General features: G+C 41.7%; 3 protein-coding genes across 6 annotated transcripts; 1 reads left to right on the top strand and 2 right to left on the bottom strand.

Moving 5' to 3' along the window:
* Positions 1 to 3,066, top strand: LOC117852178 (ADP-ribosylation factor GTPase-activating protein AGD12). Of its 2 annotated transcripts, none has more exons than XM_034734159.2 (9): positions 1 to 191; positions 337 to 435; positions 756 to 840; positions 1,116 to 1,191; positions 1,432 to 1,595; positions 1,915 to 2,047; positions 2,157 to 2,273; positions 2,382 to 2,477; positions 2,585 to 3,066. In XM_034734159.2, exons 2-9 carry the CDS (start codon positions 393 to 395, stop codon positions 2,864 to 2,866), a joined length of 996 nt encoding a protein of 331 aa, XP_034590050.1. In that variant the 5' UTR covers positions 1 to 191; positions 337 to 392; the 3' UTR covers positions 2,867 to 3,066. The 2 variants fall into 2 exon arrangements, with proteins under 2 accessions (XP_034590050.1, XP_034590049.1); XM_034734158.2 differs by having other exon boundaries at positions 2 to 264.
* Positions 3,067 to 3,445: 379 nt separating this feature from the next.
* LOC117852181 (probable calcium-binding protein CML21) lies at positions 3,446 to 6,483 on the bottom strand. Of its 3 annotated transcripts, XM_072293267.1 has the most exons (6): positions 6,287 to 6,481; positions 6,049 to 6,103; positions 5,492 to 5,767; positions 4,784 to 4,983; positions 4,249 to 4,423; positions 3,446 to 3,764 (listed from the first exon to the last, which is right to left on the bottom strand). In XM_072293267.1, the coding sequence occupies exons 3-6, from the start codon at positions 5,685 to 5,687 to the stop codon at positions 3,661 to 3,663; spliced, it is 675 nt and encodes a 224-aa protein (XP_072149368.1). In that variant the 5' UTR covers positions 5,688 to 5,767; positions 6,049 to 6,103; positions 6,287 to 6,481; the 3' UTR covers positions 3,446 to 3,660. The 3 variants fall into 3 exon arrangements, with proteins under 3 accessions (XP_072149368.1, XP_034590055.1, XP_034590053.1); XM_034734164.2 differs by lacking the exon at positions 6,049 to 6,103 and having other exon boundaries at positions 4,249 to 4,420; positions 6,287 to 6,483; XM_034734162.2 differs by lacking the exon at positions 6,049 to 6,103.
* Positions 6,484 to 20,317: 13,834 nt separating this feature from the next.
* LOC117852440 (uncharacterized) lies at positions 20,318 to 25,670 on the bottom strand. Its single transcript, XM_034734543.2, has 14 exons — positions 25,171 to 25,670; positions 24,434 to 24,515; positions 24,215 to 24,318; positions 23,853 to 23,979; positions 23,670 to 23,764; positions 23,278 to 23,401; positions 22,703 to 22,783; positions 22,071 to 22,169; positions 21,789 to 21,974; positions 21,599 to 21,686; positions 21,450 to 21,520; positions 21,309 to 21,377; positions 21,072 to 21,215; positions 20,318 to 20,906 (listed from the first exon to the last, which is right to left on the bottom strand). Exons 1-14 carry the CDS (start codon positions 25,209 to 25,211, stop codon positions 20,709 to 20,711), a joined length of 1,509 nt encoding a protein of 502 aa, XP_034590434.1. The 5' UTR covers positions 25,212 to 25,670; the 3' UTR covers positions 20,318 to 20,708.
* Between the last annotated feature and the right edge of the window lie 269 nt (positions 25,671 to 25,939).

Here is a 25,939-nt window from a genome sequence, read left to right as displayed (position 1 = left end):
CAGGTCCAAAGAGTAAATTATTCGCAAAAAAGGGTCCAAAGAGTAAATTCCGAAGACCAGTAGGCGACCAACAGAGGCCTCTGTGCTCTGCTCTGCTCTATTCATGGCAGACAATCGCCTGGGAAAACGCGGAGGAGAAATTCTGGAGATCTAAACCCCGGCACGCACCCAGGGGAGCCGGGAACTACAAGGTCACCATCAATTCCACTTCTTGCCGCTTCAGGAATTGGGGGAACTCTTCTTCAGCTGCATCTTGATTTCTTGGTCAGAGTCCTGTTCATTCTGCTCGAAGCGAGGTTCGTGGTTGCTTACTTGTTTCTAGATTCGTTTCTGCAGTTTCGAGTGACATTTGTGGAGTTGGAGGCCAGAGCTTGGCGGCGGCGACGGCGAAGATGAGCAGCAGAGACGGGGCTAACAGCGGGAGGGCTGCCTCAGGTGATGCAGAGCGCCATTGACTTTCACACCTGTCATTGGAATTGCACTGTCCTTCCTTGTTGCTCCTGAAAGCAATGTCTTGGTCTCTTTGATGAAGCAGAGTTGAACTGAGGAATATTCTCTTATTCAGTTATGCTTACCTTACCTGCGTGTGTGTGTGTGTGTGTGTGTTTACTGAACATCGACTGTTAACCAGGCACAAATACATACTATTTCTTAGCACTTGCTACTTATTCATGTTCAAACAATTCTGTTCAGATCCATAGTGGCGCCTTCCATTATGTTACGTCATAGGCTCATGTTTACTTTCCCCAATCCAGATAAAATGAGGAAGCTCAGAGAGTTGCTGCACACGAGTGACAACCGCATATGTGCTGACTGCAGTGCACCTGATCCCAAATGGGCGTAAGTACTCTTGACTTCAAATTTCAGTACATCCTGTCATGTGAATGCTCCATATGAAGTAGTACCAGCCTACCAGGAGTCCAGTACATATATATGAATATTTTTCCATTTTCTAAAAAATATATCTGAAAAATAGATTTTGTGTTTATTGTCTTTTTTTTTTGTAATTCTGCATTGCCCCAGTGTTATGTATAGTCATTGGTCAATCTTCTACCAACATCTTTGATTCATCGACTACCTGACTCCTTGCATGATAAATTTCTTTGTACGTGCAGGTCGGCAAATATTGGAGTATTCATATGCCTAAAATGCTCTGGTGTTCACAGAAGCCTTGGGACACATGTTTCGAAGGTCATCCATTGCAACTGGAATACTGTTAATTGTTACAGTCATAGTATGTTAGTGAGGTTTTCATATAGCAGTAAGTTTTACAACAGGCTTTATAATAGAAGCAGAACATTTTAAACAGCAAGATGATTTCTATGCATTTAAAATCACAACAGGAAATGCACAACAACTTTTTCATAACCGTGATGCATTGTAGCAGCATGAAGGAATGTGCTGACTGAAATAAACATCTACTTGTCACAGGTTCTGTCAGTCACTCTAGATCAATGGACTGATGATGAAATTAACTCAATGATAGAAGTCGGTGGAAACTCTTATGCCAATGCTATATATGAAGCATTTCTTCCAGAGGGCTATCACAAACCGCATCCAGATTCTAGCCAGGAAGAGAGAGCTGATTTTATCAGGTAAATGGCATATGATAAGCAAATATTTTGGGAAGTCTTATAAGATATGATTCTAGCAATGAATTACAAAGTTTAGTTTTTGACAGCATTACCTAGATATTCATTTTGAAATATGAGAAGCAATGTTCTTTGTCTCAACCACTATACCTGTCAACATTACCTAGTCATTCAGTTTGAATACAGAGTAGCTAATGTACACTTAACTTCATTTTAAAGATCTTGCTATTCAACGAAAGTATAAATTAGAGTGCTTACTATGCCATTAAAGCATTACATGTTATGGTAACTGCTGAACACTGTTAGTTTTTGCAACTCTCAGGTCAAAGTATGAATCGCAAGAATTTATGAAGCCAAGTCTAAGGATAGTTTCTAATAAGAGCTCTTTAGAGGCTATCGATTCTCGAAAACATATGGACAGCAATGCTTCACATTCTGCAAGTTTCAACAGTGAGGCAAGTCTGACTTGTTCTGGAATTACAAATTTAACTGTACAAGATTGCCATTTTTACCTTTAATCACATGCTTTTCTTTTTAGCATCCTTTGGTTTATATATTTTTCAGGCTGGTATGGTTGAGTTTATAGGAATACTAAAAGTTAAAGTAATAAGAGGGACCAAATTAGCTGTAAGGGACCTGATAAGTAGTGACCCCTATGTCGTACTCACCCTTGGACAACAGGTATTACGTTTCACAAAACTCCATAATCCTACAAGTCGATGGGTTCCTGATTGTTGACTCGTGTCTCATTCAGATGATGTTAATTGGCAATATCATTATTCTCTGCAGAAAGCAAAGACTTCCGTGATTAAACGTAATCTGAATCCCGTTTGGAATGAAGAGCTTAAGCTGTCAGTTCCCCAGAAATATGGACCTCTCAAGCTTGTAAGTCCACCTCCAACCTCCTTATCACCGACCTCTTAACCATAAACTTCAGGTTCAGAAGTACATTGACGGCATGTAAAAATCCCACTTTTCTCTTTCACAATCAGGAAGTGTTCGACCATGACTTGCTATCAAGGGACGACAAAATGGGTGAGGCCGAGATTGACCTGCAGCCAATGATCAGTGCGGCGACGGCTTTCGGCGACCCTGACCTTCTCGCGGACATGCAGATTGGCAAATGGCTCAAATCCCCGGACAACGCGCTGGCCAGGGACAGTGCTGTAAACGTCGTCGGTGGCAAGGTGAAGCAGGAGGTCTCGTTGAAGCTGCAGAACGTGGAGTCCGGGGAAGTGGACCTGGAGCTGGAGTGGATACCTCTAACTCAGTAAAGTTCACTTGTCAGGTCAGGGTAGCTCGCACCGGTGGCAAAATGATGACTTATGTATGTGTTTACATAACACATTCTGCATGTGAGTATGTGACAAGATGGCGAAGTGCTTTTAGGGGCTCCTAACTAAGGTGAACGTTTACTAAATAATTTCTAGCGAACAACCCCTCAACATTTCTTAAATTTGACATTGTTAACATATCTTCCGACATTGCTGAGCTAGGTTTGAGAATTATTTCTACGTTTTCAACTTTTTGGGAGGGACGATGAGCTCGCATTGCTCACAGCATTTTTGGCGCTTCGTGGTGTTGTCAGCCACTGTTGTTCAACCGTTAGGGCAGTGATATTTGAATACGGTTTTATCTCTGCAATGCACTGACATTTCGAGGATTCTCTCTACTGACATTCCGAGGATTCTCTGTCCACTAGAGCTATAAAACTCAGCCTCCTTTTTGCCATGCAACCGGTTTTTCTTTTTCTGTCAATAGAACAATTCAGTTTCCTGCATTAAGTTCTGTAAACAAGAGACTGACATAAGAGTTTTCTTTTTCTTTTACCTACTAGTACCTGTAAACTGTAATAAGGAACAGATAGCAACTGTACCATTGATATCGGTGCTCAGACATGCGAACCATCCTACTAGGAATATGATGAGACATTCTATTAACAATAACATGACCACCATGATCAACAAGCAACCAATGGACATCAACTACTTTTATCTGTCATTCATTTCCAGCCTCTTTAGGGCTGATCTGGTCCTAACACTTGACGAATTACCACCCTTTGCAATCCTCATTCATCGTCGTCCTCATTTTCATCAATCCCTACCCAGCGAGTGAATGCAAACAGAAATTCCTTGAAGGTCACCATGCCATTCTTGTCCCAATCCATTTCCTCTGAAGACATGTAAAAAGGGAAACATCAGGACTGGGAAACTAAAATGAGTTTCACAACAGCAACAGGAATTATGAAACTGTAAGTTTTATATTTTACATAAAATAAGTGACAAATTTAATATGAAGCTGTAACCTGCTGGTAACAGGTATTTTTTCGAGGCTTGTAAGAGCATTAAGCATCTCGTGGCACATATTCTGTATGCATCATTTTCGGAGTACAGTTTCAAATGACTGCAGGCATTGAACAAACATTAGGAAGCTTTTCATTTTCATGAGTAGGTGCCTTTCTTTGGAAAGAAGCATTTTGTTTAAAGAGTTTTTCCCCCTAGGTCTACCCCCTTTCCCTCTCAGCAAAAACTAGTAGGTAGCAGACACTGGTCCAAACTCCAAACCAGAAGAAAATGTGGTTGTTCACTTCACAAAAGGCAATTCAACAATGACTAGTAGGTCACAGTATCAAGCTACCAAGAAATGGAAAACTCACCAAATCTTTTCATGGCTATACGTCCAGATGAGCGCTCTCCTGTTGTGGTCTCAGTTATTGCTTGGATCATCTCATCCTTGCTCACGTACCCATCTTTGTTCTTATCCAGGAAGACAAATGCATCAACCAAGGTCTCAAAAGTTGCCTCAAGATTTCCTAGTCCCATCTTTATCTTCTGGGAAGTAGGTCAAGGGAACAGGAAAGCACCTCGCAGAAACAGCATAGGAGATCTAAAATAGAACCTGAATTCATGAATTTCTACAAGGTAATCCAATAAGACTAACATTGTGATGAAAATTTTATGAAAAACAGTTTCTCCATTGACACAGTGCAGTTGCATCTTAAAGTGTGCCAATAAGAGCCACATTTAATTCTATAAACGAACCACCAACTTAGCTGATGAACTTAAAAAAATTTATCAAACTAAAATCACATTAGCATGCCTCTGTAGCAACACTACACGATGATATGACAATAAAAGCTAATGAAACAATCAGGTTGCTACCATATGAAGTATATGAATTATGAAGGATACTGCTTCTGAGACAGCTGGTTCATTGAGAAGATAAACAAGGCACAGAAAGACAATGAACTCATTGAACTTCATGCCCATATCTTCATTTATATCACAAGCTTCAAAGAGGTCAGATATCTCCTCCTCTGTGAATGAGATTTCCAGCTTTTGAAAACAATGCTTCAGTTCTTCTTTATCTATTTCACCATTGGAATCTTCATCTGCAAAAGAAAAGGCAAACCACTTCTTGACACATGAGTGAGAATATGAAAAACAGATAAAGCCTAAAATAATTGTATCCATTAGCGTCAATCAATGAATACTCGTCAAAGCACGTCATTTTCTTCCACATAGCTCGTTTCGATTACTGTCCTGTCATACATGATTTATTTTGAAGTACAAGGTAGAGATGAGATGTCTCTAGGTCTCTAGTCTCTACCTTACAAGTTACAACCATTGTATTATATATTTAAATGCTTAGGAGTTATAACTACGATGACTTAAATGAAGAAATAGAAATAGAAGAATTCTATGTGAAACAGCATTTAATGGGTTACTCAAAACTGTCAGGTCTGGTTCTGGTCAGCTCCAGCTCTGGAATTCTATTGATGAGATATGCTCCATCACCATATCACAGGATTGCCCCATCCAAATTTCACCAACGTGCATGAAGGGATGTCTAGAGAGTGACTGGAGGTTCAGAGCATAGGTAAAGGTGTAAGGACTCACCAAATTGCTCGAAGATAGTCTTGCATTTTCTAAAACTCTCATCGATTCTGGGAAACTTCATGACAATACCATCGAACGATTTCAGTGAAGTTCCATGTGACGCTCTCTGCTGCATGGCATCCACCATCTTTGCCTCCAGCTTTGAACCATGGAAACTCCGCTTTTGGGTGTCCTGGCGTCCAAGTACAGCCCCCATGCTAGTAGTTCAGATAATGACCCCAAAAGAATTTTCAGTGAAAGAAGTCCCCAATCGGCTGCGCACGGAGCAGCTGAAATCTGAAAATGAATAGCAATCGAGTTAATAAGCATAATCGCTCAGGCATGGCTGCTGTTCCAGTTCCAGGTAGCACAACATTAAGCAACTAGTGGAAGCAATCAAAACACTGAGCAATAACAACAGGCTGTCTGAAACTCTGAACTCCAAACAAACTGGCCAAGTCACAAGAACAGGATTTCAGTTCACCACCGCGAAATCACACACCGTATGCAAGCATGAGATCAGATATTAACAGCAGAAACAGTAGCATATACTACATCCACAAGAAACAACAGAGTACCTTTAAAAAGGATGTCAGGATTTAAATATCCTTGTTCCGTGTGCCCGATTCCACCCTGAGAAAAAGGGGAATTCCAGCCAGTTCTTTATTTATCAGAGCACCAACTATTTATTCCATCGGAAGTTCAGAGCAAATCAAGAAACGAGAAGCAGCGTCCGCTCAAGAAGATCGATACGAGCTAGCGCGGAATCAGTCGGCGGTGAGAAGGGGAACAGATTGCAAGACGAGGAGCACTTGCCTGGACGAGCGGGATCAGCGATGTGGTTCCTGCGCGGAATCCAGCGGGCGTTCGGAATCGAGGGGAAAGGTGGGAGCTTTGCTCCTATGGAGGAGGGAAGGATTATTCGAGCCGGCCGGCCTGAGCGGCTGATGAGCTAAGCAGCAAGAGAAACGGAGAAAGAGAGGGGGAGAAGCTTTTGTGCTCTGGTCTCGTGCGGGGAGCAGCGCGCTGGCCCCTGGTGTTCCACTGACCATTCCACACGGGGCGGTGGGCCCACCGGTGCCTGCTCGTCGCCGACAGGTGGGGGCCACCGGTGCCTCCGCCTCACTGACATGTTGGGCCCGCCTGTGCCTTGGCGGTCCTCAACTACGCTGGCGGCACACCGGCGGACTTCGGACGGAATTGCGACGCCGACGATGGCGGAGGCGGCTTGGGAAGGAGAAAGAGTAACGGGTAGGATTAGGTTTAGTTGTTTGTTCATCGATACTTTTCCTGGTGTTCAGTCTCACCTACATAGTATGCCACTCGGGCTGAATGTTACACGGATCTTCTTTCCCTCGTGATGGCACGTAGGCTTATCTACCCTATTACAAGGCCCAGTGATCTATTGGGTCATCACATGCCCCCTCCTTAAGAAATAGCTTGTCCTTAAACTGTGAGAGATCTAGTAACGGAAATGACTCAAGCTGTGAAATATGGATACCTTTGTTGCAAGCAATGGAGACTCTCCCAGGTACTCCATGATGTTTCCAAGATACTCGAGCATAAGGTAATATTGTGTTTCCCACATTACGCATGCAAGTCTCCACTATCTTATCTGGAATTGGATTGATGGCATTAGATAAGCACTCCATGATGTTTCCAGGATACTCGAGCATAAAGTAATGTTGTGTTGCCCACTTTACGCATGCAAGTCTCCACGGAATTGGATTGATGGCATTAGATAAGCACTGAAGATCAACATTAGAGCTGTCCTAGATGGATGGAGGTAATGCCTTTTTCAACTGGGAAACATGCACCACTAGATGAATATGGCTTGATGTTGGTAACTGCAATTTGTATGCCACCAGACCCACTTTCTATAAGATGAGGTAAGGTCCAAAGAATTTGTAGCTTAGTTTCTGGTCGGATCGTCTTGCCACGGAGACTTGCGCATATGGTTGCAATTTCAAATATACCCAATCCCCATATTCAAATGATCTTTCTTGACGGTGTTTGCCTGCTTGTGTTTTCATTCTTGTCTGAGCTCGCAATAGATTTTGCTGAATCAAATTGCTCATGTCAGCTCTGTCTTGCAACCACTGCTCTAGATCAGGTACATTGTAAGCACCATCATTCCCAATGCAAAAATGTCTATGTGGATGGTCGTATAGTACTTCAAAAGGTGTCTTACCATGAGCTGAATCATAGTTTGTGTTATACCAGAACTCTGCTAGGCTCAGCCAAGAAGCCCATTTGGAAGGATAAGCATGTGTCATGCATCTCAGATATGTTTCCAAGCATTGGTTCAAGCGTTTTGTTTGGCCGTCAGTTTGTGGGTGGTAACTACAGCTCATGTTCAGAGTTGTTTCAATCAATTGGAAAAGTGCTTGCCACAGTGTACTGGTGAATATTCTGTCCCTATCAGCTATGATAACAGTTGGCAGTCCATGAAGTTTGTATACCTCATTGAAGAAAGCTTGAGCTACTATTTGGGCAGAATAAGGATGGGCTAAAGGCAAGAAATGAGCATACTTACTGAATTTATTAATGACCACTAGAATTGAGTCATAGTTCTTGGATTTCGGCAGGCCTTCTATAAATTCCATGCTTATGGTGTGCCATGCTTGTGTAGGAACTGGTAAGGGTTAAAGTAGGCCAGGTAACTTAGAATGCTCATTTTTGGCTTGTTGACAAACTGACAGTTAGACACATAGATTCTGACATCTTGTTTCATTCCATGCCATGAAAATAATGCCTTAACCTTGTGATATGTTGCAGTAATTCCACTGTGCCTTCCTAGGCCGCTGCAATGCAAAGCTTGCAGGACTGCAGTATGTGCCTTCACATGATTGCCTAGCTAGATTTTTCCCTTATGCCTGATTACTCCATCAGTTAGAGAAAACCCTTTATCATTGTTGTCGGTGTTTAGACCCGGCAACCTACCGAGGGGGTGCCCGAGGTAGTGTTTGGTTTGTGGGGCTTGCCGAGATCAGGAACTCGAAGGTGAACACAGACACACGATTTAGACAGGGTCAAGCCGCTAGATTGCGTAATACCCTACATCCTGTGTGTTGGTTGGATTGAATTGCTTTGAAGAGGGTTCCTGCCTCTCCTTATATTGTCGGGGGCAGGGTTACAGGTCGGTTGATTTACAACAATACTAGTCGGATTCAACTAGGCGAGTCCTACTCTAGTTGCTACAAATTGTTTTTCTAATCATGGACTAGTTCCTGTCCTACCACGTAGACTACGCTATCATGAGCCATAGCCTCCAGCTCAAGATACGTCTCGGTGTCTAGCCCTGTATTTAGGACTGTCCAAACCTTCTGATAGGCCCATAGATGTATGTATGATAATTGTGTCCTGTGAGGCTCAGCTTTATTACTCTTTAGTATGAGGATCTTGCTGATAGCCTTCTATAATCACTTCTAGCCACTTAGGTGTGGATGTTGACAAGGCTAGTGATTCCTTCTCAACAGGTAGTTGTTGTCTTGATATTGCATCAGCAGCTTTGTTTTCCTTGCCCTTTTTATACACAATCCTATATTGTAACCCCAACAGCTTGATGAATGCCTTCTGTTATAGACCTTGCTGCAGTTTTTGTTCTCCTAAGTGAACTAGGCTTCTCTGATCAGTAGCAATTGTGAATTCTTGATGTTGTAGGTATGACTTCCACTTAGTTACAACCATCAATAATGCCAGACACTCCTTTTCGTAAGCTGACATTGCTTGAGCCTTAGGACCTAATGCTTTGTTGAGATAGACTATTGGATGGTCATCCTGCATTAGTACAACACCTATGCCTTTGTCAGATGCATCAGTTTCTAGTACAAATGGTCTCTTGAAATTTGGCAGTGCCAATACTGGAACTTCAACTAGTGCTTGCTTCAGAGAGTTAAAACTGCATTGTAAGGTCGGTGTCCAGACAAAAGGAGTATTCTTCTTTAAGAGATCAGTGAGGGGCCTGCTAATTGCTAGGAATTGGCCAGTTTTGCACTGTCTGAATTTTTGTTGGGTCTGACTGTACTCCTTTTTCTCCAATAAGGTATCCCAAGTATTCTAGGTGTGGTTGAGCAAAAGTACACTTGGATTTCTTGATAAAGAGTTGATTGTCTCTGAGGATACTGAACACTTGATGCAGATATTGTTGGTGATCTTCTAATGTCTTGTTGTAGATTAGGATGTCATCTACAAAGACTAGAATAAATTTTCTCAACTTCACTGCAAATATTATGTTCATGAGTGCCTGAAAAGTTGCTGGAGCATTGGTCAGACCAAATGGCATCACTTTGAATTGCCAGTGACCACTATGAGTCTTGAAGGCTGTTTTGATCTCATATGTTGGTAGTATCCTAATTTGATGGTATCCTGACCTGAGATCCAACTTGGTGAGCCATTGTGCCCCACGTAGTTCATCCAATAGCTCATCTACCACTGGTAAGGGGTATTTGTTCTTCATCGTAATTGCATTTAAGTGCCTCTAATCCACACAAAATCTCCATGCACCATCCTTCTTCTTCACAAGTAGAACTGGGGAAGCAAATGGACTTGTGCTTGACTGAATAATTCAATGTTGGAGCATTTCTTTGATTTGCCTTTCTATCTCATCTTTTTGTGCTGGAGAATATCTATAAGGCCTAATGTTCACTGGTTTGACTCCTAGTAACAATGGTATGGAGTGATCAAAGGATCTTTGAGGTGGTAGTTGTTGGGGCTCTTGAAATAGATCCTCATTGCTATCCAACAATTGTTGTATTGGTTCAGGAACTGTTGGTCCATTACCCATTTTGGAGATAGCTGTACCACTTGAGATACTGCACATGTTCTCAACAGTCCCTTGAGTTTCTTGACTGTTAACTTCTTACAATGTGTAAGAAAATTCTTGACACCTTTTAATGTGATTCGTTTACCATGATGAGTGAATCGCAACCTCTTTCTCTTCCAGTGAACCCACATCGGACTATGTTCTTCCAACCAATCCATGCCTAGGATCATATCATAGGATCCCAATGGTAACACTCTAGCATTGGTCACAAAAGTTTGGCCTTGTATCCACCAACTCACTTCTGGTGCCATAGTGTCAGAAGATAATTTAGCCCCTCCTGCTATTGTGATTTGTACTGGATTCACTGTTTTTGTTGTTATCTTGAGTTTGTCAACTAGTTCAGTGTTGATGAAAGTTCCTGAACTTTTCGAGTCCACCAATATTAGGACTTCCTGATGATTGATCAGTCCTTGGAGTCTGATGGTCTTCTTGCCTTGGGTTCTATTGGTTGCCCACAAGGATAGTGTCAACAGTTCCTCATCACTATCTTGGCTGAGTTTATCACTAATATGATCACTATCATCTGCTTGATGTTGAAGTAACTCCATGAGTTCCTCGACCAAGTGTATGCCCACCTGTTTCGGACATCTGTGCTATGGGTTGTATGGTTCCCCACATTTCATGCATAAGCCATTAGCTCTTATTTTGGCCCTGAGAGCTTCGTAGTTGTTGTCTGCTCTTGGTCTTTGTTGTTGTTTACCCACCTGAACCTTTTCATTGCCAGGTACAGGCCCCGGCACTCCTACAGAAGATGTGCTGCCTGCATTGTTTGGGCCTGAATTCTTGACAACACTCCTGTTGTAATCTCGAGCTTGGTTGGAGAATCTCTTGCTAGAAGCCTCTAGTAATTCCTCCTGCGTGAGAGTCAATGATAAAGCGGCATCAATTGTTCTTGGTTTATGTAATGCTATTGAGTTGCTGATACTATACTTAAGGCCATCTATGAACTTCTGAACAAAAAATACTTCCCCAATCTCTCTATTATGGACCAACACCCTATGTTTAGCCTGTTCAAATCTCTCAGAGTATTCTAACACATCTCCAGTTTGCCTAATAGATAGAAGATCTCTCATATAGTTGTGGTAAAGGCCTCTCCCTAACTTTTGCTCTACAACAATGCACAATTCAGGCCAACTATCCACTATGTGTTGAGCTTCATAGGTTAGAAGCCAAAGAGCAGCATTGCCCTTGAAATTTATGGTGGCAAAAGAAACCCATAGATGAACAGGGACACCATACATAGTAAAATATTTCTCACACTTCTCTCTCCAAACTTTCGGATGCTCTCCCTCAAATATAGACAAATCTATTCTGGGTAGTTTAAATTCTCTCGGTGAATTTTGAATAGCATGAAATCCATACTTTCTATCACTAGGCTCAGGGAAATCAAAATTCAAGTTTATCGGTTTTGGGTTATGAAACGCACCCTTGACCAGGTGGGTGTTGGAGGTATGCCCTAGAGGCAATCATAGAGATGATGATATTCCATTTGTATCCATGATTTGTATATTGTGTTCATTGAATATCCATTAAAGGCTACTTGAATTGATTTGCAATTATGTGAATTGTATGTGAAACTCTTTACTTGTATGGTTATTCTAAAGTTGTCCCTAGTCGGAGTTCATGCGAGGACACACATGAATATTAGACTAGCACATGTATTAGTTGATGACTATGTTTCACAAGTCATGGACATGGAGATGTTGAACTAATAGTGTGGACACATGTGGAGACATGTGCTAGGACTGACCCAACACGAGAATTAGTTCTCTCTTTAAACAACATATACGCTTTTTCCTTAGACCTGAGATTGTCGCATGTATTCTAGATGTGGATCGACCTACTTAGGGGCTATCAAACGCTACGCCGTAACAGGGTAGTTATAAAGGTAGCTTTCGGGTTTGTCAAGAAGCATGCTATAAGACATGATCAATCAAGATGAGATTTGCCCCTCTCTGATTGAGAGAGATATCTCTGGGCCCCTCGAGTGATCGGATCCGAAAATGCATGGTCATGCTACGTACGGTTAAGAGTTAACCTACAAAGGGATTCCGAATCACAGGATCGAGAAAGAGCGGTCAGCTTGAAGCTAGACCAAATATCATGAGGCAAAGGGAATAGCATGTATATTATGTTGTGATGGTTCGTCTGATATGATCTTCGTGTGCGTATAGGAGTTGGCACGTCTTGCTAGAGGCCGCTACCGACTATTGGGCCGAGTAGGAGTACTCGGGCCATGTCTATACGTATCCGAACCCATAGGGTCACACACTTAAGGGGCTGGAAGCCCAATTCGGATCTGATCCGAGTTGGATTAGGTTTAGAAGTACTAATGGGCCTCGGACCCAGAGGCCCGTCAGGAACCTCTATAAATAGAGGGGTGGGGGCGCCCTAGGGTTTACACCTTTTGGCGAAACACATCTGCCGCGCCTCCCACGCCCTCGCCTATTGCAACTCACGGATCTAGCAGTCCGGCTTGCGATGCTTCCTCCCTGCACGTGTGGATACCTTGGAGGTGCTGCGCCTGCAGCACTTGGATGAGCCGCCGACGAGCCACGACGAGCCGACGACGAGCCAACGACGAGCCGCGGCACGAGGGCGATCTTGCTGCACGTGGACGAGCTGCTGAGGAGCTCCTGGACGTTGACGTGATCGACTACGTACGACTACGTTGATCGACTACGTACGACTACGTGATCGTCTTCACTGCATCGGCGCATATCTACATCTTCCGCACCAGTAGTGCGTCGAGTGGTAATCCCGTGATCCTTATACGGCAGCTCTTCCTGGTTTTACGCGGTAGAAATTTTGATTTGCGCTAGTGTAGCCTACCTCGTATCCCTACAGTGGGATCGGGTGCTGATGAACCCGGATCAGCACCCTGGGGAATCTTGTCAAAGCGATGGCCGCTGGCCCGCCCCCCTTCCTCACGTGTTGGGGCTGGTGGCAGAGGAGTAGATGTGGCTACCTCTAACTCCGCGATGTGCTATGTGAGACTCTTCATCATGTTGTTGAGCTCATCTGCGGTCTTCTCCGCGCTGATGCTCCAAGTGTTTATCGCGTCAACCTTGGTGAGGAGCTTCACCTAATCCAGCTGAAGGTTGTTCACCTCTATGACCAGGAGGTCTAGCTTTTCTTCAGCGGTTGTCATCCGATAGGTTAGTGTCGGTGCGCGGGGCTTCTTCGCTCGTAGTCGATTTTGTGGTGGCGGCAGTGGTGGTGGTGGTGGTGGTGGTGGTGGTGTGGTGGTGGCGGGCGAATTGGGTGGGGATCTGAGGGGTAGGTATCTAGGGGAGGCACCAAATCGACTTCTCTGATACCAAATGTGGCGGTCCTCAACTACGTTGGCGGCACACCGGCGAGCTTCGGACGGAATTGCGGCGCCGACGATGGCGGAGGCGGCTTAGGGAAGGAGAAAGAGGAACAGGGTAGGATTAGGTTACTTGTTTGTTCATCGATGCCTCTCCTGGTGTTCAGTCTCACCTACATAGCCTGCCACTCGGGCTGAATGTTACACGGACCTTCTCGCCCTCATGACAGCACGCAAGCCCATCTACCCTATTACAAGGCCCACTGTCCTATTGGGTCGTCACAGTACCGAGAGCAGTGGGGAAGCGGTCGCTTTGTCGACACGAGTGTCCGTGTCGCTTGGGCGTTAGGATGACCGATGACTTCACTTGCTAAGATAAACACGCTGCCGGCATGGAGAAGCTAAGGGGATGTTGACACCTCACCACCTGGAGACTTGAGCGGTCAAATCTTCCTCCGAGCCAATCCATCACCGCTGCTGTCTTTGCAGCCTCCAGCACGACGGCACGACATTCCAGCATGGAGAAGTCAAGAGCAGGAGCCAGCGGTAGAGATTATTTTTGAGCAACAACCGCGCTCCATGCCCAAAGCATTTCGTAGTGTTGCATACTACTCCCTCGATCCATAAAGATATAAATTAGTTAGTTTATTTAAACTAATTAGCTTGTCCTAAACATCATATAGTGTCATATATTTATGAAGGTGGTAGTAATTCATAAATTTTTGTCAAATGTGGCTGGATTGCTATAAGTAAAGACAACATTCCATCCTCTCAGCAAGTTGGAATGAAATCCAACACAAAAAGTTTCTCATCCTAGGAGGCATCGAACCCATCAAGTTGCGGTCCGATTTGGTCCTGTCCACGAATTCAGGTTCATGTTCACAACTTGCTACGCCACACGTAAGGTGTGTCGTATTTTTCTTAGACACTTGTTTGGTCCGTGCTATATTTATAACGTGTCAATTTTGTGAGAATGGATATAGCTCACGGCTTTGTGTTAATATAGCTAGGAACAGCATGGCATTTATAACTTGGAGTATGAGATACATCTCAACAAACTACTCATCCATCTCAAATTATAAGTCATTCCAAGAATCTTGGAGAGTCAAAGTATCTCAAGTTTGACCAAATTTATATGATAATATAATAACATTTATGATGTCCTCTAAGTATCATTAGATTCTTCATCAATTATATTTTCATAGTATACCTATTTGATGTCATAAATCTTTATAATTTTCTCTATAATTTTGGTCAAACTTGAGATGCTTTGACTCTCCAAGATTTTTAGAATAACTTATAATTTGGGATGGAGGGACTACAATACTTCCTATGCAAAACACATATGGGGTACAACAACCACACAGATGCTAGAACGTACTAAGACACGTAATCCAACAAAACTTGCTTACCTCATTTTATTGCCAATTACGATGTCTGATTTGTTAGTCACACTATTATGGCTGTCACATTTTATCTAAAGTTAGTTACGGTAATATGTAACTAGCAACAAAAAGACCCCATTTTCGAGAATGGCACCAAAGTGCACTTTGGTATCAAGCATGATGGGCATTTAGCGGAGCATGTCGCCGCCGTGCATCATAGGGGAATGGGATTTATATATGAACATGGCTGAGAGAAACAACACGTAACATCATGATTCTCACAGCTTATTATAGGATACTCCATCCATTTCAAAACAAAAACAAATTGTTTTAATTTTTGTGTTAAATTTTAAATTTGATCAAGTTTATAATAAAATTTATCAATACCTATGAAAAATGCGTATATCATGAAAATATATTTCATGATTAATCTAATAATACTAATTTTTATTATAAATATTGATGTTTCTTATATAAAATTATCAAATTTAAAAAAGATTGACTTAGGACAATAATAAAGTGATTTTTTTTTGATGGGATGGAGTACATTAGATAGAGGAGCTAGGTAGTTGGATAATTAAAGAGCTACTCCCTCCGTTTCAAAGTTTAGGACGTTTTAGATTTTCTAAGTATATAGATTTTGTATGTATCTAAATATAACCCTATATTTAGGTGCATATCAAAACCTATACATCTAGAAAATCCAAAACAACCTACATTTTGGAAAGGAGGGGGTAGATTATAAGTTGGACTGCTTAGATCAACTAGAGTTTTTTCTTACCAACTTTTTATTAGCTTTAGCTGATCTAAACATGGTCTTACACACGAACAATCCAAAAACAATACTCCCTGTGTCCCATAATACAGCTACCACTAATTAAGAGGATAATTACTACTTTCCTACTTAGCTTGCATGCATATCTGCACGCCACAATTATTTTTGCATGCAAGGAGTGACATTTTAGACCTCGCATAAAATTTTATTGGAAACTCAAAAGTAGATATATTAAGAGAAAAAATTTAAATGATAAAAGAGAACGGAAGGAGTACTGAATAACAGCGCTCATGTACCATGCTTTTTTAGAAAAGTGTAAAGTGCACCAGCTAGCCGTCCATGTTCACGGTGCCATCTAGCTCCCTAAATTGTTAAGTTGCATATTCACAAATTAAACCCCTGCTACTCATTCACAACTCACGAGCTGCCGGCCATAGCGAGATGGACTGGCAGCTGTCAATGCCAACAAGGATCTGGGATCAAAGGCGCTTGAGGCTGGTTCTGCCACTGCCAGAAGACATGCATGGATTTCACCATATGCTCCTCAGTAAAGCTAGACAATTAGCTGACGGCCCTCGTTTTTTTTCTCTTGTTATTTATATTTTTCAACGAGAATGGAACTGCAACTAGTAGCTTCCACTGAGCTTAATTATGTGTAACGGCAGCATGGATAATCGGCACGCCACACGACTGCCGGGAGACAGCGCGTCTGTACTGATCCCATTCCTCTCAAACTCCTCCGCCACTTCCTCCCATTTGGTGATGCTTTTGTTCTTGCTCACGCAGGCCCACATCAGTGCCTCGTTAGGTGGCCTCATTAGGTTGAAGCCCACCATGTGATTCCATCTGGCGACACAACAAGAAGGCCCCTTCAAGTTCCTCCCTCTTGCAATACAGGCGAATGAGGGCGTCGTACATCTCTGCCGTTGGGGCCAGTCCTGCTTCCACCAATGTTGCTTCTTAATTACTTAACCTACGGTGACTTTATGTAACAACATCGATCGCTTCCCTTCCTTCTTTTTAATCTAAATGATTTGTGAACTGAGCGTAGCTCAGCTGGTAAGATTCCTTATGATGGAACCTGGTCCCCATCCTCCCCCAACCTCTGGTTTGAGTCCTCAACTCAACATGGGTGCCCTTATTTTCCTGGATTTATTTCAGGATATAACCGGTGCTATTCTTTCAGTGGTAGGCGATGTGCTCATCGATAGCGAGGCGCCAGTGGTGACTTCATCAATCTCGAGGATTTGCCAGCTCAGTCTTTCGGAGGTGCTCATAGGGGGTAGGGTTGCATACGTATGTGCATAGATATGAGTATGTGTGTGTATGTGAGCGTCTACGTTTGTACTTTGTGATTCGAAAAAAATATAAACGATTTACTATGTAGGTTTTTTTGGACTCTTTGTGTTAGTCTCAACTGTTACACTATCATAAAATCTAACATTGTATATTCTTTTCTCTATTTTTCAATTAATATGTTACTCCCTCTAGGTTCTTTTTACATGTCACATTAATTTTATTCTAAGTCAAACATGTCCAACTTTGACTAAATTTATAGAAAAATACAACAACAACTATACTACCAAACATTGAAACATATGCACTATCAAAATATATTCCATTGTGGATTCAATTAAACAATTTTGGTATCGTAGATGTTGTTGGATTTTTCTATAAACTTGGTCAAAGTGGCACATGTTTGACTTAGGACAAACCTAATTGACATGTAAAAAAACCAGAGGGAGTAGTTTCTGGATCCTTTTTATGAAAGTGGTGGCATCCTTTAACACTATAGTACTAAGATTGTTTTTTTGGAGCGATTCCTTTTTTTCTCCTATCATAGTTTGAAATGGACAATAGATATTGTATATCTATGAACGTATTGGTCTTCACCGGTTGGTTTAAATAGATTTGATCAACGGTCTTCTTCTATCTCTAAGCCTCGAGAGTGAGGGAATGATTTCTTTTGACTACTTGACTGAATCAATATGGGTACCAAATAGTTTTATTAGTTTTATTTTTGAAATTTAGCTACTAACTAATTATACTCTATATGAGCTCCTTATTTAAGAAATTTGTATACAAATCAGCTGCTAATTCTCATGTTTAATTTTTTAATTCCAAATTTATATATTTAGTATTTGAAAAGGAAAAAGTCCATTTTACTCCCCTCACCTATCAGCTTTATCCACTTAACTCCCTGAACAAAATTTAAGCTCACTTTACTCCACTAAACTATTTCATTTGGTCCAATCTATCGCCTAATTAAATTTCTCTTTTTATTTCTCCGTGTATGGGCTGAATTTTGAGTTCAAATTTTGTGAGCAAATACAAAACATGATGTCTTGTGTTAAAAAATTATACTAAGAATCTTTCATGGTCATTTTCATAGGTTAGGAATATTTAATACGAAATTGATCTTAGATATATATAACTGTACAAAAAGTAATGATGAAAAATTACTAATGTATTTTTCTAACATAGAGCATCGTGTTATAATTCAATTGGCAAAATCTGAAATTAAAACTCAACTTGCATGTGAAGAAACAAAAAAGAGAAATCTAATTATGGGGTAGATTGGACCAAATGAAATAGTTCGGGGGAGTAAAGTGAGCCTAAATTTTGCTTAGGGGGTTAAGTGGACAAAATAAATAGGTGAGGGGAGTAAAATGGACTTTTTCCAATAATTTTGGGAGGCATTGAGTTTGATTTTGTTCATTCTTCCTCAATAGCCTATGGTGATTGGGATGCTCATCAACTGCGCTCTCTCAATCTCTCATTGTTCTTCCTCAATCTCTGTTGCCATCCATCAAGTCAGAAACTAAAATGTGTGGCTCCGCCCTCTCTTCGCTGGCCAGCCATCTCTGTGAGTTGTGACACGGAATTGCTGATCTACGCCTCAACTACCATATGTAATCCATGGTCATGCTTTGTGGTATGTCCTGCGTTTAGGGAGTCAGAGCAACCTCTCGATGGATATATAAATGATGTGCCATATTCGGTACTCGAGTCGCAAACGTGCTAAAAACAGCGTTGGAGCCAATGCTCATCAATGAATGCAGCCCCTTTTCCTCATCTCTCTCTAGTGATCTTGATCCTTGGTCTTATGCTGCCATCAACTTATGATCCTGCCTTAGAGCAACCACCGGTTGTTCGTGGCCGTGGCGAAGTCGAGTAATAGCATGCATTGTGCGTCAAAGAGAGCTATTTGCCGCCAAAACCACAAAACAGCCCAACGGCACGATCGTCGGTGGTGAGTGGTGATCCTCTCCACTGCGGTTCTGCTGCCCCTCGCACTCCTCCATGTTGATGGTGTGTGCACGCAGTGGCAATGCCGGAATATATACATGTAGATCTTATAGCTTGCGTGAAGATTGGGTGAGATCAAATTTTACTTTTGTTTTTTTCTCTTTTAACGTTTCAACCATGATTGGTTTGGGTTGTGCTATTCTTCCTTTTATTTGTTTGTTGCTGTGTTACGGATGGCAAATCAAGTTGTAACCGGAGCTACAAATGTACATAATATCTTTCTGTGCACCTTTTTTTATTGCTTTACATGTGTTGGATTCTTATTTTGGTTTTAATTCCATCTATTAGGATGGATCCAGGGCGTTAGTCTGTAGGCCCAGAAAATAAACGTGCCAAACTTATTTTTTTCCCAATCAATTAAGTAACATTGTGGCTTGTTTTAATTTATTAATATATTTGATATGGATTCTTTGGATTAATGTAGACCGTTAGATCATCATAAAATCCAACGGTGTATATTCTTCTCTTTTTTCTGATTAACGTGGTAATTTTTAGACCCTCTTTTAACACTATTGTATTAAGATAATAATAGATAGATGTGTTTTTTTATCAAAACATAAACATATATGCTCAAATTAAATTCTGCCCATTCCATCCCCTTTAAACGATACCAGTCCCCACGTTAGGTTGATCCAAAGGTACGAGCCCAAATTTGAACCAGGTGGCGGGTAGATTATGTGGAACCTTTCCTCTTTTTTACCTTAAATCGAGAGTTCTAGTCTCGAGAGAGCGTCACACAAAGAAATAATAATACTCCCTCCATCTATTTTTATAAGATATGGTATAACTTGGCACGGTCTTCCAAATAACACTTCGACCAATCATTTATCTTATTTCATATTGTTTATGGTTATAAACTTTTAATTATTATAGAGTAAGAGTGTATTTAATTACAAATCCAACGATACATTATAAAATAAAAAATTAACTTGTTGGTCAAAGATTACAAAGTTTAAATCTTGATATACACGTGCGTCTTATAAATAAAAACGGAGGGAGTATTTTTTAAGTGAAACATTCAAAGATATGAGCCTACAATCTAGCTCAACAACTTGTCACTTTTGACATAGAAGGCACATTAACAAAATCAGCCCTTGATATGTATGCCAACATTCAATATGCCAATAAGATTGTGGGTTGGAAATCAGGGAAAGGTCAGTTTATCTTCAGGACATGGCTGCCATGTTCAAACGCAAACTCGCACAAATAGGAGAATGGCTCAGTGCAGATAACTAGTACGGCATAGCGAAATAAGAGAAGTTAACGATCAACACAGAAATGAGAGAATCTGTCGATACAACTCAACCTTCAAACCCTACACAAAATCCAGAAAGCAATGCCCTGATGCCCCTTCCCCAATCACAAGTCACATGGAGCAATTCTACAGCCATGGAATTTACAGGATTAAATTAAAAATAATAATAACGAACGAATATGGAATGTTTGGTAGTTAAAACACATTGGGGCTGGGACAATCGATGACCTGACAGAAGATTCTAAGTAATGACCAACCAATGTACACAGCATGATTTGGCGCTGAATGTCAGAAACTCCAAATGGCGGTGCAGCTCTGTTGGTGAATCATCAGCGAGTTCCTAGCAGATTTGTCTGAGTTAAATGTGTATTCACAGTTGTCAAGATGATTTAGTTCTCTTATGTCGGGCCTGGCCTTGGAGACACAGCCGGAGACGCTGGGATAAGTTCTCCCCCATCTCTTGCCTCTCTTTCTTTAGCCTCTTCCATAGGGACCGATTCTTCTTCTCCTTCGGGATTGTGAGAGGCTTCCTTCGTATCCGTCTCAGTGGTGTCGCTAAAGCCCTTAGTGTCATGCTCTACAGTTTGGGAGAAGATGATGAGATTCAAGAACTTTGCTATTGGTTACTGGATCAGAGATCAAGTCAAAGGATGCCACTAGTTTGAAAATAGCCTATTAGTTGAAGTAGCAAATAAACACCAAGATTTCTTGCACTCAAATGGTACAAACTGAAGAAATATACCTCATGCTTATGATTGGGTATCCCAGTACGTTCGCCTGATGATGATCCATCACTAGCTGCACCCAAGGAAGAACATCTTCCCCAGCTCTCTCTGTTTGAGCTAGTGTATGAACAGCATTCCTCAGTTTGTCTGTTTGCTTTATCCTAACATGTAAAGAAAACTTCTTAACTTCCAGTAAGCAAATCACACAGGTAATTATTTTTCTTCCAAATAAACTAGGCAGGATCTGCTTTTACCTCTAAAGGACACTCAGCTGTGTTGCCGTCCATCTCAGTGAGGTTATGATTTTCATCCAAAAGGAAATCCTGCAATTAGAATGGAGGTATCTAAGTTAAGATCTCAATTACCGGAGGAAACGCAACCAATAATTGACTTACCAAGTCATTATCATTTTTAACCGATAGCTGATTTACCCTCTCTGTCAGCAACTCAACTACTGATTTTGTAGCTGAAACAATGAAAATGAAATCAGTAGGCAGAAAATGGCTACTAAGAAGATACAACCATTCAGGAAGAAGAGCCACACCATTTGTGAAATTAGTTGTAGCAGCGGATGAACTGCCAGCATCAGTGCCTGCTGCCCGTAGACCATTGATGATCTCATACAATAAGCTCTGAAAATTAAAGTGGATGTATAGGTAATCTACTAGGAGAGATTGTACAACACGAGGCAGAAGATTTCACGCAGGATTTCAAAGAAACAGAGAAAATATCACCTCATTTGTACCAGGACCACCCTTGAAAGCACCAAGGTTGTAATACTTGTCAAATTTATTGGAGCATGTTGAAGGAAATTGAGGTGGGTGAAGAACATTATAGAAGAATATTGAAACAGAATCATAATAAAATTGGGGCCTTGGGGAATTGTGATCACCCTCAAATTTGATTAAATTTTTATCCCCCTGCAGAGAAATACACTATGTCAAAAAATGTGCAGCAACACAAGGCCCTTCAGCAGGAGCAATAACCTTCTTAAAGCAAGCTAGAGACACACTTACCGCATATGCTTCGTGGATACGTTCAGTGTGATGTGGCTGAATAAACATATCATTCGATGCATGTCCGAATAATGCAGGAATAAACGTCTTCGGTGCAAACTGGTGAAGCAAAAAATAATATATATATGTTACCCAGAAAGAGAGGCTAATCAGATCCTACGGGTTTGACTGAAAAGTGAAATTGATTATGCAAGTATGTTGCCAAGTACAACTAAGAAAGATTGCACAGTACATGACAATTTTATGCTACAACCATTTTATACAAACAATGTGTATCAACTCTCAATAAATCTCATGTAGATGCTCTACTTGTCTAATGTTATTATTCACAGCCAAGGTAATTCTGAAGCTGGGCAAAAAAAAAAAAAGACACATACAATGAAACATTCTTTTTTTTTTGGCATTGCAGTCAAGTCGTCAAGTTGAGATCTAATCACTCACTATAGGCCAACCATAAACATTTTCTAACTATTCCTTACCATTAATTTTTAGGACATAGGTAATCCATAATTTTGCCCTTATCAACGACCGTAACTATAAAAATGGTAAGTTGGTAACAGACTGTTCCAATTCACTTCTTTTAAAATCTACCAGGCTCTTCAATGATTGAAATACTATTTTAGAAAGCAAACCTGGACAACATTAAGATCCATTATGTCAAATTTAGCTCTTCTCTGAATGACACGTCGCATGTACTGAACAGCCATCTTAACCTGAAATATATGTATCACCACAACCATCAGATGATGTAATTATAGGAACAGACAGTGAGCGTTTGGACATAACATGAAGCAGGAAAGACCATGCTGCGGATATTTACAAATTAACGGTAGTATTTTTCCTATCTGGTGTATCATTTTCACTCTACGACTAGCAAACATTATGTCATGGAACATCAGCAGCAGTAAACAGAAACCAGGTGGCAAATTCATAGTCTCAGAATTAGAGAAGTTGCTGAATAATCAACGCTAGGATCCCCAGAGATGCCTACGTTACAAAGAACTTACAGAGCTGCAGGACTTCCCAAAAAGGTTAAACAGTTATAATTTTCTTGTTACATCGACAAGCCTACTACAGACACTTGTTATACTACAGTACACATAAGTGCCTGTGATTATATCATAAAAAACACATAAAGTGCAACAGTAAAATTGTAGCTTTTTAATGAAAACAGAGAACCGAAACATTCTGCACAAGATAATCATACCGTGAACTTAGGAACTCGTATTTTGTATACTTCTACAAGCTCCATCATTAAGTCATATAAGTTGGAGAAAGCACTATCCAAAACCATGCCGGCGATTGAGGGATCTTCTGCTCCATACAGCAGGCTGCAGCAAATATATGGAGACAAATTTTGATGAATTGCCAAAATAGAACTATATCAGAAAAGCTAAATCTTAAAGATATTTTGTGGATTCAATGTATCAAGATGAAGGGGAAAACAATTTAATGGTCAGTACAAAGTCTTTAAGATGCACGATTTGTAAGAAAGATACTGTTCTATATTCGAACACCTTCTAAAAAGGTCAATTATCGGAGAAACAGAATGTTTAGTAATTCTACACAAAGTAGAGAACAAACACTGTAACTAAATACCTTGTAACAGCGCCCATTGAGCGCCCCCAAAGGCCTATACAAGAAACTTGCTTATTATTACGCAGAAAGGACACTGCACATTTGAGATCCTGCTTCTGGGAGTACCAGAGTAGTAACTTTTTCAGAACACAGCAATTAAAATATGATATGAATGTTGCTATAAATATTATAAGGACTATGCACCTCATGCCAACCAAGGCTCACATACTCTCCACTTGACAGCCCTGATCCCGCAAAGTCAAGAGTAAAAAGGGTGATGTTTGAGGGAAGAAGTATTACAGCGGCTTCATTTGCATCTGCTCTGCATCCACTGCATTAGATTAATGAAAAAAACTTGTTAAATAAGCCACATTGGCTATTGATGACGGTAAACAGCAAAAATGGAAATAGCATTCAACTGGCGCATAGGCTACAGCTTAAGAGTTAACTAGCGTAGAAAAAAAATCTTCAAAATCAATTTGATCAGAATGCTAAAGATGTCTGATCAACAAAGCAGTTTTTATGAATGAATCAAGTAATAGCGCAAGCCAAAGAAATGTAGGTACCTATTTCCATGACAGTAGATAACACATGGAAGGGGAGTGTCTTCTGGGATGACAGCAGGAACATAGTGGCTGCATTTTAAGGTCTGACTTCTTTCATTTGTGAGCTGCAACATACAAGTATAAGAATAAGGCCAGCATGCAATGATATTGATAGTCAGAACCAAGCCTTCTCAAATGAATGGTACAATAAAAAACGCAATAATTGTGTCCCTTACTTGCCTCCAAATCTAGTCTTTTGTACTTCCTCCCAGCAAGAGTAAACTCTGGCTCCCATAAATACTGATCTGGGTTGTACTCTGCACTGTAACCGCATTACCAGTTAATCACCACACAGCAGGAAATAGAGACAGAATAATTTGATATATACCAAAACCTGAAGGCTTTGAACCTCCATTATTCATTTTATCCTGAATCTTAAAGAAAAAGGCACAAAGTTGTTTTAGAAAGGTACAGTTTGTGTGAATGCACATCTTAACTAAATGCAAAAGGCCATTTTCGGTTACTAGCACAGACCAGTTTGGCTCTGCCACTGCAGCACATGTGATTATGATGAGCTGATTGCTCAACTAAAACCTGGTACAAAATTCGCAATAGCAAGGCACAGAAGGACAGACCTTTTGCTCCAATCCTATGTAACAAACATTTGAAGCACATTTGTAAGAAACTTTTTGCTCAACCAAAGCTCAGTGGTTCCAAATAATTCAACACAGGTTCAACTATTTCAAGCACACAATTTCCGCATACTTGCAGTTCGAGCATCACAAAGACTACAGTGAGAGGCAGATACATTGCACAAGCATTGTACAGATATCGTTCGAAAATCCATGCGGTTGCATCTAGAAACCGTCACTAACCATGACGTAACGGCTGCCAAAACTCCACCAACATGCCGTTGCATCTTGAAACGGACTAAATTCCGGCCACGCGACGCGAGGGGGGAAGGATAAAGTGATTACCGAGGCGGCCGGATGACGAAGTTGACGAACTGCTCGATCATCGCTTCCCAACGACGGCGGCGAGGCGGCGGCGGCGGCAGGAGCAGGGGCCTCGGGGCGCATGTACCACACGCGGCCACCCAGCAACCAAACCAGCTCTTCCTCCTTCCCCCCCAAATTCCTCCCTCCGCCTAAACTCGCCAAACCAACTCGACCCAACTCCAGCTCCAGCTGCCAACCATTCGCCCGAATTCCGCCACGGCAGCCCCAGATCCGCGCGGCCCCCGGAGACCCGGAGCTCGGAATGCTCGCCGCGAGCCGCGGGGCCGGGCCGGCGGGGAGCGCGGCGGGTGCTCGCGGAAGCCTCCCCCGAGGACGGCTGCGGCGGCGGCGGCAGCGGTGGGGCGAGGTGGGGGAACGGAGTCGGAGGAGCGAGGCGGCTGAGACGGGACGGGACGGCACTACGGGGGAGGGAGGGAGTAGGCGCAGAGTGGTGTACTGGCGTGGCGTGGGAAATGTGAACGTTAACGAGCAGGCGGGCGGGGTGGTGTGGCGTCTAGCGGAGGCCGGAGGAGGAGGAATAATAAAGGGAATTTTGTCCATAGGACACCCTGAAAGGGTTCTATTCGATTTAAGTCCATGGAACACTGCGATTTTATGCTTTTGTCTCCAGCACACCACAGCACATAAAAGGACCATTTTGCCCTCCAAGAACTGGGCCCACGTGTCAGCCCTCTCCCTCTCGTCCTTTACTTTTCCTCTTCTTTTTTTTGAAAAGGATAATTTTCCT

This window comes from Setaria viridis, chromosome 4, assembly GCF_005286985.2.
Source record: "Setaria viridis chromosome 4, Setaria_viridis_v4.0, whole genome shotgun sequence".
NCBI classification, from domain to species: Eukaryota; Viridiplantae; Streptophyta; class Magnoliopsida; order Poales; family Poaceae; genus Setaria; species Setaria viridis.
Note: the sequence above shows the minus strand (reverse complement) of the source record. Positions and strands in the feature narration are given on the sequence as shown.